At 45.8% G+C, this 14,671-nt stretch overlaps 1 protein-coding gene across 1 annotated transcript in view; it reads right to left on the bottom strand.

Annotated features, from left to right (window-relative positions):
• Window positions 1-13,623, bottom strand: part of FBXL17 (F-box and leucine rich repeat protein 17) — a 279,322-nt gene extending 265,699 nt beyond the window's left edge. Inside the window, exon 1 of the mRNA XM_058823719.1 lies at window positions 12,886-13,623. Within this exon, the coding sequence (XP_058679702.1) occupies window positions 12,886-13,623 (738 nt within the window). The remainder of the gene's footprint in view (window positions 1-12,885) is intronic.
• Between the last annotated feature and the right edge of the window lie 1,048 nt (window positions 13,624-14,671).

Here is a 14,671-nt window from a genome sequence, read left to right as displayed (position 1 = left end):
CGGGAAACGATGCAAGAGAATTCTGTTGATTGCTGATACTATTCTTTAAAAAGATAGTGCTAACTTTAAAAAACAGGTATACCTCTATGGACATGAACAAAAAATTTAGGCCCCACAGCAGAAAATATTAAAAGGTGAATCTACACATCCCCTATTTCTGGCCATCATTTTTCATTTGGAAGAAATAATTTCATTTCTGTGAATGAAGCTCCCCTCTATCAATAAGACACTGTCACATTCATGAACAAGTATCTATAAAATTGTTTTCATTACACTGCATCAGGCAGATTTGTTTGAAACCAAAAATCTTAAGGAATTAACAACAAAGGAAGAATAAAACGTACACTCAAAGATTACATGGTGCCTAAGTAACTTGAGACATTAATTTTTGGAAAATTGCTTGTTTCATCAATTTTTTCAGCAACTAACTACAATTCCATTAACAAAAATATTTGTCAAGTACCATTGGACAAAAAGAACATGCTTAGCACATGGCTTAGCACATGGCATTTACTATTAACAATATAAAACACAGTATTTGCTAATTGCAGGCATAGAGCAGTTAAACTACCAGATTAGGATTTATGTATACTAAAGGCTGTTTCACTCTATTTCAGAAAATGCAAGAATCATACATAAGAGAATGCAAGGCAAGATGTATTCTATTACCATCTGTATGGCAGTTGTCTTTTGTCAAGTGGGCAGTTTGCTTTATCTCTCTCTTTGAGTGACCACCATCACTCCTCCCTTGGGAGGGGACATTGCTGATAACAGACTATTGAATGTCAGTGCATGGCTGATAAGAACTATAACATCCCATTGTGAGATGCTCTGCCCAGAGGGAGGAGCCAAGCATTGCTACCCAGATATAATCCAGAGGTTTTGAGACACAAGTATGGCTTTCTCCACAGGATTCCCCAGAGGAACAGCAGCTGCCTCTTCTTCCACTGGATCATCAAAGGAAGACCCTTTTCTGCAGGACCCCCTGCTCCAACAGAACCACACCTGACACTTCAGGAGGACTGCAGCCACATTTCCAATTGGACTGCTACCAACACCCCACAGGGTGTCAGGTTGGGCTCCGACTCTGTCAGTGTTATTCTAGTGTACTGCATTGTTTATTTTATCCTTTTATTTTTTCTCCCCTATTAAAGAATAGTTATTTCCTGCTCCCATTTTTTTTTTTTGCCTGAGAGCCCCTTAATTTAAAATTTATAGCAATTTGGAGGGGTGGGGAGGGTTTACATTCTCCATTTCAGGGGAGGCTCCTGCCTTCCTTAGCAGACTCCTGTCTTTCCAAACCAAGACAGGGAAGAGGAAGGAAGAACAAGTATGTGCTTTGTTTTCAAGATATTTCTTCACGTTGCTCATACATAACTTGATAAGAACAAGGGAAATACAAATAATTCTGAGCTTATGAAGGAGATGTGAACATTGAACTCACACACTCTGAAAGGAGCCTCAGTACACTCATGAAGGAAATCAAGTTCAAACTGTCCTTATGATCAAGAAAAATGTGCCAGCCAGGGAAAGTGATTATGTGAGTTCACGTCACAGCCAGGATTCTCTTGGCAAGTTGCCGTTCATAGCAACCGTTTACCAGTCCCCTACTTTGAGTCTCTTGAATTTTAGCACTGGATTTAGTGACTGTACTTAAAGAAAGACCTTTCAGGCAGCTGATTCTAAGTAAAAGTTCTGCAATGTTATAGATTGGTGTCAGATTAGCCAGATGAATTTACTCCCCCAGCAATTGCATAATCACTCTGCAGAGCACAAAGCCAGTGACAGGAACACACAGCCAGAAGTTACAATAGGAGACAGACACTGCCCTTACTAGCCACTTACTCACAATTGCCTTAGCTTCAAGGTAAACTACAATATTAGCTTCAGTCTGTAAGAAATGACTGTCCTCCTAATGGAAAGGAAGAGTCCTGACCAATAAGCAGAGTGGCTTCACTTGCAGGAGCTCACAATGTTTCCACTCTTAGAAACCCAACTGTCCTCACTAAAAAACACCAGGTAATGCTTCTGAGTCACCATGCCAGTTTAAAAACAAAGACATTAAAACAAAGCAAAATCTGGGAAAGATCAAACATGGGTCAGGCAACCTAAACAAAAGAAACAAATAAATTATTAGGGAATGAAAGCACATGTTATATTTAATTTACTTTACATTCCAACACTGCACAACTGGTAATCTCTTAGTTTCTTCCATGCAATAATACGTCAATCTTGGAGATGTTGAACAAGCCAAGCCAACACCTAAACAACATTAAGGAAACTTTTACTGGCCGTGAGTGTTAATGCATCTATCCCTGTCAAAGAAACCAGAAATTTCATTCCATGACATTTCTCCTCCATCACATAGCTCATTCTGTGATGTTAAAACCTACATGCTTGAACAAAAGCCACCTTTTCAAACACATCTCTGCAAAGCAAAACAATTGTTTTCATAATTCTGCAATCAATCATAAAATTTACAAGATCTTTCAGAAACTTATCATTGAGATAATGAGCATATACTGTCTTTTTAGTTACTAGTCTACTGGCACACCTTCCCTTCACAATTTTGCCCCTCAATTGTATTCCAGAAGTCTGGTAACACCACAGTGAACCTCAGGCAAGTTCATTTCCCCACTAGAATCACAGTAACCTTCATGGGAAAAACAAAAAACAGTCAACAAGTCAAAAAATCAAACCAAATCCATAACAAACCACATTGCTGTGTTGAGCATTGCTAAAGAAAAATAAGTTCAGGCAAATTAATAGCAAAATTAAAGGATATTTTACCTCCTAGCATCAGTCACAAAGGTTCAAAACCCATTTCATATCTCTTAGTGCTACACTTAAAAGTAAGACTCAACATGAACTTTAGACAGGATAATATGCTGGAACACCAGCATAAATAGGAAAGAAAGCTAATATTACAAAAGTGACTCAACGACCTTGCAGATAAAATCTAATCCAAATGATGTATTTTGCAGCCTCTTCCTCCTCAGTAGCAAAAAGGAATTAAAAAAAAAATTAAAGAAAATCACAGTGCAACTATAAAATACACATGCAGTCTTTTCAGGTATAAACACCAGCATTCATAAAATCAGAAGACAAAATTAAAGGTCTATCTTTAGTCCATCCAACCCACTTCATATAACACAGATTATCTTAAATTCAGTGCTAGCAGTACAATGACAGCAGCAATGCATTTTGTTTCGATCAACATTATAATAAAAAAATGTTATCATTGCAACAAAATAAAACCTGTAACTTCTCAACAAGAATGAGAAGAATAAGTAAAAAGCACTGGGTAAAGAGAAAAGAAGTCAATAGTGCTTCAAATAACAATAATAATATACCTATGAAAACCCTACATTTAATACATACCCATATATCTACTCACACACACACTTATCTTCCCTTCATAGTGCATTAGCCCTAAGCCAAAACTGACCAAGTCAGTGCTTCAGGCACATGTTCATGCTTTACAAAAATAAGATCAGCAAACTGAGAAAGGGGACCTCAAAAGAAGACATCATCTATTCTAGACTCTCTTGTTTTGAAGCAAGTTCAAGCACACCCCAAACATTCCTGATAAGGACATTCCCCTCGATGTTAAAAAAGAATCAATAAATAGAAATCCCAATTTGTCATGATACCTTGGGTTTTAGCTTTTATATTTTTCAGATTATCTGCTGCCTGGCATGTAACTCTGAAACTTCATATTAGGTGTTAGTAAGCTCTCTTCACAGGGTAGTCAGCAAAACAATCCCTTTCCAGTCGCAGAATCAAGGACAACCATCACCCAAAAGGCACAAACAACAGCAGAGACAAGGGGGCAAGCCAGGGAGCTGGGACTTCATGACCTGGAGCTGTAATTGGACAATTGAACCCAGTATGTAGATGAACCAAAACTTATAAAAGTGTAAAAACTTGTGACCCAGATCCATCTTGGATTCAACCTGGGTGTGGCCCTGGCCAGGCTCTTGTGCTGCCCAAGGTGTATCCTTTTAAGGCCTTTCAATAAATACCTGTTTTGTAGCTCTGTCTAGTCTCTGTTCATATCAACCTTTCTGGCATCAGTCGCAAACCTTAGAGATGGGAAACTACTGTTGCCAAGGCCTGGAAAATCATACAGTGAAAGAACATTTATCTCACCCAAATTAAGCTTAATATTTCCTTCTATTCAACAAGGGACAGGAACACAGTCGAACTTTCTATCAATTTTTTCTTAACTAAAGATTGCATCTCAGTCTTCTTTTTGAACAACCGTCATTCAGTTTGGCCAGAAACTTATAACTACTGTAATAGGCCATATTTTTCATGACCTCCAGCTCTCCTCTGATACCTCTCACATTTGTGTGTGGATTTCTTAAAGAGATCCCAGTGCCCACAATCTACTGCAGTAGTCTAGCAGAGACTTTAAAAGCACCAAGCACAGGAGAGAATTTCCCTTCTGTGTTTTACATGCAGAACTCCTGTTCATACACTGCAAAAGGAAACCTGAAGTGTTTGAATTGGCATTCTCTCATAAGTTCACGGCTCAGTCTTCAGACCATTTTACACCTTTTTTGATTAAATAGCAGCACTGCAAAGGGGTAACATATACAACAGGAGTTGTATCTCTTTTCTTTTCCAGGAATAAGCAGCAGTGACTCTTCAATAGGCACAAAATTGTGATGTAAAGCTCAAAGCTCTCAGAACTTAGCTGTATGCAGTAGATTTTGTAATTTTCTGAAGTACTTAAAAACAGCTTCCTTTTTTGTTTTTATTCACACATGTCTAGGACACAGTCGAGCTATCTATAGCTGTCTGATCTATAATTCCTTAATTCTCCTCGAGTTTTAAATTTAATGGCTTTAAATTACTGTCATGGGGTGACAGCCTTTATCCCAATATCGTGTGTTGTGTCTGGCAGCTGTGCCTTTTCTCTCTTCTTCCCCCCGGCCGTCTTGCTGCGGCGGGGCGGGGAAGAGAGGAGGGAGTGTGACCAAGCACTTTGGCTTTTGGCTGCTTGGCTTGGCTAGCCGCTTGCTTGCTTGCTTTCTGCTTTCTGCGCTGTTTTTTTTTCCTTTTCTTTTGTTCCCTCTTTCTTACCCTCCCCTGAAGATACTGGACCAGCTCCGAACCTGACCTGAGGCATCCAGGACCCCCGGAGTTTGCAAGAGAAGCTCAGCGCCCTCCACAATACAGCCTGGTTTCTTTTCTTTTCTTGTGTTGGGGAGTGTTCTTTTGTTACTTGTCAATAAATAGGTTTTGTTTTCCACTTTGCTCCTCCGAGAAATTCCTTCCCGAACCCAGAGTTGGGGGAGGGGGGGTTGGAGGTTTGTTTTGTTTTGGGGGCCTCCCTTTTGGAGATTTCCCCTAATTTGTCCTAAACCAGGACAGTATATTTTTTGGTGCATTGGCCAGGAAAGGGAGGCCAAAGACAGTGGAAAAAAAACCTATAACAATAATATTTTGGTTTTGGTTGTTTTGTGGGCATATTGGTAATTCATAATGTTATTTGGAGTGGAAGCTTGCCGGTATTTCTGGTCCCTAGGGGTTTTTGAAGTTTTAATACTTTTGTGGTCCCTAGGGTTATTTCCTTACCCAAAAATATCTCTGGTGTTGTCCCTAATAAGTAGCTTTTGTAAGCGGGGGCCCTAACCAGAATAGTCATTGTGCTGGTCTTATGTGTGATGATATGTCGGATAAAAATGCTGGACTTTATTTCAGGAATGTATGGATTGTTGTTATGGCTGTGTCCTCAGTTTGTTTGGGGAGAAGAAGGGGAAGGGGCTTTTCAGCCTTTGTCTTCCTTCTTCTCCTCCAAATTGTTGACATCTCTATTAGAAAATACTGAATTTCCCCTGAGTTTAAAAGAAACCATCTTTCTGGCATTTAGTTTATTAAGCCTTTTCTATACTGTCTGGAGTGTATATAAAATGAAAGCTGAGATTTCTAGAGGGCTTAGAGAGACTCCTGATTCAGGAGTAAAACAAAGCAGGAAAAATCTTGACTGGAGTAGGAAATGGGAGGATATGGGCCAGACTTTAAAGGAATTTTCTGATCCTATAGACTGGGACTTTCCATCTGATCAAATTCAGAACCCAGTCGAGGTGGCAAAGTATTTGAGGGAGAAGTGCCATAGTAATACTAAGGAGGAAAGGATTACTGCAGTGAGCTGGGCCTTGGCGTTTGTTTACCGTACTCTGCTAGATACTGTGGAGCAGCAGATAGCAGAAAGGGAACAGGGAGATAAGTAAGTTACTACTATAAGTTAGTTACAGGGAGATAAGTTAGTTACAGGCTGCAGCTAACATCCCAGGCTCCAGGCTAGCAGCTGAATCAGACAATAGGCCCCAACCCATGGCTGTTGCAGCTAATACAAGAGGTGGAAAGTGTAAAGGCAAGACCGATCGAAAGGTGGAGGATGATGATGATGATGATGCAGGAGAAGGACCCTCACCAAAATCAGAGGCCACATCAAGGGGCACAGAATCTGGAGCTAATATTGACTCCTTTTCTCTGAAGGACCTCAGAGGCCTAAGAAAGGATTACAGACGACAACCTGACAAATCTATAATTAGTTGGTTAGTCCACCTTTGGGATGCTGCAGGGGAGGTTACAATTTTGGATGGTACTGAAGCGAGGCATTTGGGATCCCTGTCACATGATCCTGTCATCGACCAAGGTATGATGAGGGGGGCTAACCCTCACAGCCTCTGGGAATGGGTCCTAAGAAGCGTAGCAGAACGATACCTGTGTACGGATGATCTCTATATGCAGCAGACACAGTGGAAGACCATAGAACAGGGGATCCAACGCCTGAGAGAGATGGCGGTGGCAGAGCTCATTTTCTCAGATGACACAACAACTAGGAATCCGGACCTGGTACCATGCACACCTGTAATGTGGAGGAAACTTGTGCGACTTGGGCCACCTGAATACGCTTCTGCCCTAGCAGTAATGAAGCTGGATGATACATATGAGACTGTGCTCGATATGGCAAAGAAGCTTCGAGCGTATGCAGATGCTGTGCATGGCCCAACTCATGCCAGAATTGCAGCAGTGGAAACCCGACTGCAGAAACTAGAGGACAAAATAGAGGAGAATCATAAGAAACTCCGGGAAGAGATTAAGGAGGACCTTATTCAAATCTCAGCTGTACAAATTAGAGGCCCTGGTATCCAACGCTGGCGCTCCTTTGATGGGGAGAGAAGGTACATCCCACGGGCTGAATTATGGGTTTTTCTGCGTGAGTGTGGAGAAGACATGAGGACATGGGATGGAAAACCCACCGCTGCTTTGGCACAACGGGTGCGTGATTTGAAGAAAAGAGGAAGTATCACCAAAAAGATAGCAGCTCCGGTCACTCGTAGCCGAGATGTTAAGTATGATGATGACGATGACATGTCCGATCCCCTTGAAGGAACTTCGAAGGCATACGCCCAAGGAAAGAAGGACAATCTGGCTTAGAGGGGCCCTGCCTCCAGCCAGGAAGAGGCACAGGAAAACCGGGTTTTTTGGAAGGTGTGGATCAGATGGCCTGGCACATCAGAGCCACAAGACTATGAAGCATTGGTTGACACTGGATCACAGTGTACCTTAATGCCATCAGAACACGTGGGGACAGAACCTGTTTCCATTGCTGGAGTGACAGGGGGATCACAACAGTTGACTTTGTTGGAAGCTGAGGTGAGCTTGACTGGAAAGGAGTGGCAGGAACACCCGATTGTGACTGGTCCAGAGGCTCCGTGTATTTTGGGCATAGACTTCCTCCAGAATGGCTATTAAAAAGATCCCAAGGGATTCAGGTGGGCTTTTGGAATAGCTGCAGTGGAGATAGAGGGTATTAAACAATTGAACACCTTGTCTGGACTATCAGAGAACCCATCTGCAGTAGGACTCTTGAAAGTAGAGGAGCAACGAGTGCCAATTGCCACCTCAACAGTGCACCGCAGGCAGTACCAGACGAATCGAGACGCTGTGATCCCCATCCACAAGATGATCCGAGAGCTGGAGAGCCAGGGGGTGGTCACTAAAACCCACTCACCCTTTAAAAGCCCTATCTGGCCCGTGCGAAAATCTGACGGAGAATGGAGATTGACTGTGGACTATCGTGCCTTAAATGAAGTGATTCCACCACTGAGTGCGGCTGTACCGGACATACTGGAACTGCAGTACGAGCTGGAGTCCAAGGCAGCAAAGTGGTACGCGACCATCGATATTGCTAACGCGTTTTTCTCCATTCCTCTGGCAGCAGAATGCAGGCCTCAGTTTGCTTTTACATGGAGGGGAGTGCAGTATACCTGGAAACGACTGCCCCAGGGGTGGAAACACAGTCCTACCATCTGATCCAGGCTGCACTAGAAGAGGGTGAGGCTCCAGAACATTTACAATATATTGATGATATCTTTGTTTGGGGGAACACGGCAATAGAAGTGTTCGAGAAAGGAGAGAAGATCATTCATATTCTCCTGGAAGCCGGATTTGCCATTAAGAAGAGCAAAGTCAAGGGACCTGCCCGAGAAATTCAGTTCTTGGGGGTGAAGTGGCAAGATGGATGGCGTCAGATTCCTGCAGATGTTATTAACAAAATCACTGCTATGTCCCCACCAACTGATAAGAAGGAAACACAAGCTTTCTTAGGTGCTATAGGTTTCTGGAGGATGCACATCCCTGAGTATAGTCAGATTGTGAGACCCCTTTATCTGGTTACCCGCAAGAAGAATGACTTCCACTGGGGCCCTGAGCAGCAGCAAGCTTTTGTCCAGATCAAGCAGGAGATCGCTCATGCTGTAGCCCTTGGTCCAGTCAGGACGGGACCAGATGTGAAGAACGTGCTCTACTCTGCAGCCCGGAGCCATGGTCTGTCCTGGAGCCTTTGGCAAAAGCTACCTGGCGAGACCTGAGGCCGACCATTGGGATTTTGGAGTCGGAGCTACAGGGGGTCTGAAGATAACTATACCCCAACAGAAAAAGAAATCTTGGCCACCTATGAAGGAGTCCAGGCCACCTCGGAGGTGATTGGTACAGAGGCACAACTCCTTCTGGCACCCCGACTACCAGTGCTGAGATGGATGTTCAGAGGAAAGGTTCCCTCTACCCACCATGCCACCAGTGCTATTTGGAGTAAGTGGATTGCCCTCATTACGCAGCGCGCTCGAATTGGGAAGTTAAATCGCCCTGGGATTCTGGAAATAATTACAAATTGGCCCGAAGGTGAAAGCTTTAGTGTCGCAGATGAGGAACAAGAGCCAGTGACCCGGGCTGAGGAAGCTCCGCCATACAATCAGTTACCAGTAGAAGAAACACGTTATGCTCTATTCACCGATGGTTCTTGTCGCGTCATAGGGATGAAATGGAGGTGGAAAGCAGCTGTATGGAGTCCCACTCGACGAGTTGCAGAGGCTACTGAAGGAGAGGGTGAATCCAGTCAATTTGCTGAAATCAAAGCTATTCAACTGGCCCTAGGTATTGCAGAGAGAGAGAAGTGGCCAAGGCTCTATTTGTATACCAATTCTTGGATGGCAGCCAATGCTCTATGGGGATGGCTGAAGAGATGGAAAGAGGCCAACTGGCAGCGCAGAGGAAAACCAATTTGGGCTGCGGAAGAGTGGAAAGATATCGCTACTCGGTTAGAGAAGTTACCTGTGAAGGTTCGCCATGTAGATGCCCATGTCCCCAGAAGTAGAGCTAATGAAGAGCAGCAAAACAACCAGCAAGTACATCAGGCTGCAAAGATAGGGGAGTTGAAGATAGATCTCGACTGGGAGCATAAGGGAGAGTTATTCTTAGCACGATGGGCCCATGATGCCTCAGGCCACCAGGGTAGAGATGCCACCTATAAGTGGGCACGAGACCGAGGGGTGGATCTAACCATGGACAGTATCTCTCAGGTTCTTCGTGACTGTGAGATGTGCGCTGCCATCAAGCAGGCCAAGCGAGTGAAGCCCCTCTGGTATGGGGGGCGGTGGTCTAAGTACAAATACGGGGAGGCCTGGCAGATTGACTACATCACACTGCCTCAAACCCGCCAAGGTTAGTCAAAGGTAATCACCCTCCTCTAGCAAGACTAAAGATGACATTTTGCCCACTGTATAAAATTGTTTTCTTATACATGTTTCAGCAGCAAAATGAAAAGCAAAACACAAAACTCTGACTGTGGAAGCACCATTCTTTTATCACTTCATATTGACCAGGCTACCCCTTCACCAGCCAGGGAAACAGGATCAACTGGCACACTGCACTGTGAACCTCCCAATTGAGCAGGGCCCATCCAATGATCTGCAGGCCAACTTCAGTCTGACAAACCCTTCCACCCATCCCAAACCCTTGGCTTAGAGGAGACTAAACCACTGTAAACAGCTAAACAGCACCTGAGCAGCTGAAGTGGCAAGCTCCTCACAAAAGAGTTCTTGACATACAGGGCTTGTTTTGAGCCTACCTACAGACACTGGTGACAGTCTCTCCTGCACTACATCACATCGACACTACATCACATCGACACTACATCAGGAAGTCACAGACATGGGAATCAAGAAAAAAACCATCAGGATCTGTTTCCTGATGTTTCCAAGGATGGAATCTCTTGTCCTTGCATTAAAGTTTGTGCATCCTACACCTACTGTAAAAAGCTCAGTAAAGATTTTGGGTACATTTGTCTTCCACCCTCTCATAATAAAATGAGAGGAGAGAAGATTTGGAGAAAGAACTATATACAGGATATTCTATCTGTATCAAAATCCATCAAAAGAAGGCAAATGCAATTCCAGGACATCTTCAGGACACCTGAAGACAAACATCTGAAGTTAAAAGTTCCGTAACAGACAAGTATATTTTGGAAGCAACCATAAAACCCAAAACAATGGAATAGGTAGGAAACAGACATACAGATAAAGATACACATATCTTGTGTGCATATATACATATAAATAATCTCAAAAAACCCAAAACCACAAACGCAACTCATCAGTACAGCTATGGATTGAAGGGCAAATTTGGGGGTGAGTAGGTTGGCTCCTACCACAATGCTGGAAATAATGGCCTATTTTTTCAGACATTGCAGAAGGAACTGACTACAGAACAACTGAAGAGACAAAATCACTGAGGAAGGTAGATGTCTGTCCTGATTTCAGCTAGGATAAAATTCTTCCCAGCTGCTGGTAACAGTGTTTTGTAGCTGGTACAAAACAAATGTTTTGTGCATCACCTGGATCTCTCTTTCTCTCCTTTTTATACAAACACTGTTACAGCACACTCTATTTTTCATCAGTTATTAAAGTGTTCCTATCACAACCCACAAGGTACACTTTTTTCCCCTGAACTCTCCACCCAGCCAGTCTGTGGATGTGGTGTGTGAGTGGCTGCCTGGGGTTAAAACAAAACCCCTTGTTTGTAAAAAAAAGCAACCAAACATAAAACCCCCACAATCTTGAAAGCACAGGTAAGAATGAAATAGACATTAAATAACATTTAAACTAGTCTACAGGTAAGATGGACTTCTTTCACTATTAAAGTTATGGCACTGTTATAGATAGATATTTTTCAAAAAGTGAAATTGAGTACTAAAAGTAACCACAGGAAAGTACCCATGCCATTGATCAAAAAGTACTTCAGCTACACTAATCAGATGAGTCCAGATTCAAATCCTAAAACCAAATATCAAAGAAAAGAATTATCTTCCAATAACAGTGGCAAACAAATGGATTCCCTTCCAGAAGAAGTACAATACAAAGTTTCGATTTTGTAATCACAGATGAGATTAATTCGGATGATAGCTCATGAATTCTTATTTGCCCAGAATTAGTTTGCATAGCGCATCTATGAAACAATGTTATAATTACTAACACACTTCTGAGTATTGAAAAAAAACCAAACAAAACCAACAAACAACAACAAAAAACCCTCAAACCAACTAAATCTCCCACAGAATTAGTGTTTTGTACAAGACAGACAGATTGTTGTCAGGTTGTTACTGTTCGACAACAAAAGAATAAAGGAAGAACTTTCTACACTGGATGTACAGCTAGCAAAATACAAACACCAAGAGTCATGCCTCTCACTCCTCCATTACTACATACTGCTTTAAGTTTAGCCATCTGACCTCCAAGAAACTCCTGCATCCTGAAAAATCATTCCCAAAATTTAAAGGCACACTCACATCAGACTACGGAAAACATCACCGGCTCAGTCCCAGCTAGACTCCTCTTTTTAGCTAATGTTTAGTTGAAGGAAGTCAGGATAGTGGTCAAAAGAGCAGCTGAAAAATGGAAAGTACTTCCAAAGGAGAACAGTATTAAAGGAACAGAAAGAGAGCAAAAAGGACAGGAGAGGCGACGGTTCCTCAGATATACAGCGTAGGACGTTATGAAAGCATGTAATTCAAGAAGGCTGCAAACACTGTGGAACTACTAAGGCCAGAATTGATCCACAATATGCAGCAATACAAGCTGTTTAATAATCAACACTGGAAACTTGTCTATGTAGCTCCAACACCCATGGAAGCTCTAAATACAGTGACAGGCCCCTTGGCCAGTACTACACCAGTAGTAAAAGTCGACTTGTAAAAAAGGGAACCTTACGAAGTTAACGGGTACAGTCAAAACATTTACCAGACAGCTTCTGGAGCTGATTTGTGTGTCTGCATCTCCAGGTAATGTCTCACAACGCTGTTTCCAACGACAAAAAAAAAATGAGGTCGCAGAACGGGACACAAACAACACCCCAGAACCCTATCCGTCCCCACAAATCCAGGCGCTGAGGCAGCTCCGAACTGGCCCGGCCTCCTCCGGCTCCCCCCTGCGCTGAGTCCTCCCGGCAACACCGGCACCCCGGGGGCTGGCACAGGCCCTTCCCAAATCCTCAACGAGAGGCTGGCCTGTCGATCCCCCCATCCCGACCCACCTTGAGGAGGATGGAAGGCGGCAGCTGGTTGATGTCCGCGGTGGGCGGCGGCGGCAGCTCCCGGCAGCTGTCGCCGGGATACTCCAGCGGCTCCTCGCAGCCCGCCTCGCCGCCCCGCTCCTTCTCCTCCTCCCGGCCCTGCTCCTTCTCGTCCTGGGGCGCGGGAGGCGGCGGCGAGGCGGGCTGTCCGCCGCCGCTCTGCCCCGCGGTGCCCCCGCCGCTCTCCCCCGCGGTGCCGGGCAGGGCGAGGAGCTGCGGCTCCGCCGGGCACTGGCAGGCGCCGGACTCGGGCTCGGCGGCGGCGCAGCGCGGCTGCTTGCAGGGCGGGCAGGCGGGCAGCCCGGCCCCCTTGCGCTTGCACATCATCTCGGAGGAGATCTCGCCGGGCGGCCCCAGGAGGCCCCGCACCGGCGAGGGCAGCAGGCCGGACAGGAAGAGGCGCTGGCAGCGGCCCGGAGGTTCCCAGGCGGCGGGCGCCAGGCGCAGGAGGCGGCGGGCGACGCGCTGCTCCGCGGCGGTCAGCGACACGTAGGGCGGCGGCGGCGGCGGCGGCAGCAGCGGGTCCCCGGCGGGCAGCGGCTGCTCCGGGGCGGGCGGGCTGGCGCCGTGCACGATGAAGCAGAGCATGCAGGGCCCGCGCAGGAAGCAGCTCCGGCTGCGCGGCGGCGGCACCTTTCCCCGCGGGCGGCGGCGATCCCGGCTTAGGCTCCTTGCCTCCTTCGAGAGCAGGTGGCCCATATAGGAGGGGAAGCGGCGACAGCGGAAGGGCGGGTGTCACCTGCGGGAGGCGGCGCCGGGAGCTGACATGCTGCCGGCGGGCCGAGGCAGGAGGCGGCGGCGGGGCTGGTTCCGGGACGCCGGGAGGGAGGGAGAAGCTTCCGCTACCGCCGGCCTGACCTCCCCCGGGGAGCGGGGGCGGCGCTCCGCCGCCGGCGCTGCTGCCACCAGCGGCCGCGCTGGGCCGGCGGAGGCTCGGGCGCGGGCGCGGGTGCGTGCCCGCCGTGTGCCCGCCCTGTGTCACATCGGTGCACTCGCTGTATGAACGCGGGTCTGCACGCCGCCCACGGCACGTAGGCCTGTAATATCTGCCTGTATGCACAGAATTTGACGTACCACAGAATCGTTAGGGGTTGAGAGGCACCTCCGGAGATCATCTCGACCTACTCTCCTGCCAAGACAGGGTCACCTGGATCAGGTAACACAGGAACGCGTCCAGGTGGGTTTGGAATGTCCTCAGAAAGGGAGATGCCACGGCTCACCTGTTCTAGTGCTCTGCCACCCTCAACGTGGCGTTCTTGTCGGGGTTGAACTTACTGTGTTTTAGTTTATGGCCACTGCCCCTTGTCATGCCATTGGGCAACACGGAAAAGAGTCTGGCACGACCCTGTTGGCACCGGCCTTGAAGATATTTATATACATTACTGAAAACCCCTTCACTTTTCTCCGAACTAAACGGGCCCAGCTCCTGCAGTTTCTCCTTACAAGAGAGATGCTCCGGGCCCATCATCATCTTTGTGGCATCTGCTGGACCCCCTCCCTTAGGTCATTGCCTTATAATGTACACATAAGACGTATAAAATGTGCATGTTTTTGAGGAACTAATACAAATTTTTTTTTGTGCTACACTTTGTAGGCAAATGTGAGAAGACCACTTCCCATTCGTCTCAGATTATATGCAGGACAGTGGCTGAGGATTGGATTAGCAAAGCAACACAAGCTTAGAGACTACTAAGAGCAGTCTTCCAACTTTTCTTCTGTCAGCATCATCTTCCCACCAGCACTTTCC

The sequence above is a fragment of the Ammospiza caudacuta genome, chromosome Z (assembly GCF_027887145.1).
Source record: "Ammospiza caudacuta isolate bAmmCau1 chromosome Z, bAmmCau1.pri, whole genome shotgun sequence".
Classification (NCBI taxonomy): domain Eukaryota; kingdom Metazoa; phylum Chordata; class Aves; order Passeriformes; family Passerellidae; genus Ammospiza; species Ammospiza caudacuta.
The sequence above is the reverse complement of the archived record's forward strand: the minus strand, read 5'-3'. Positions and strand labels throughout refer to the sequence as shown.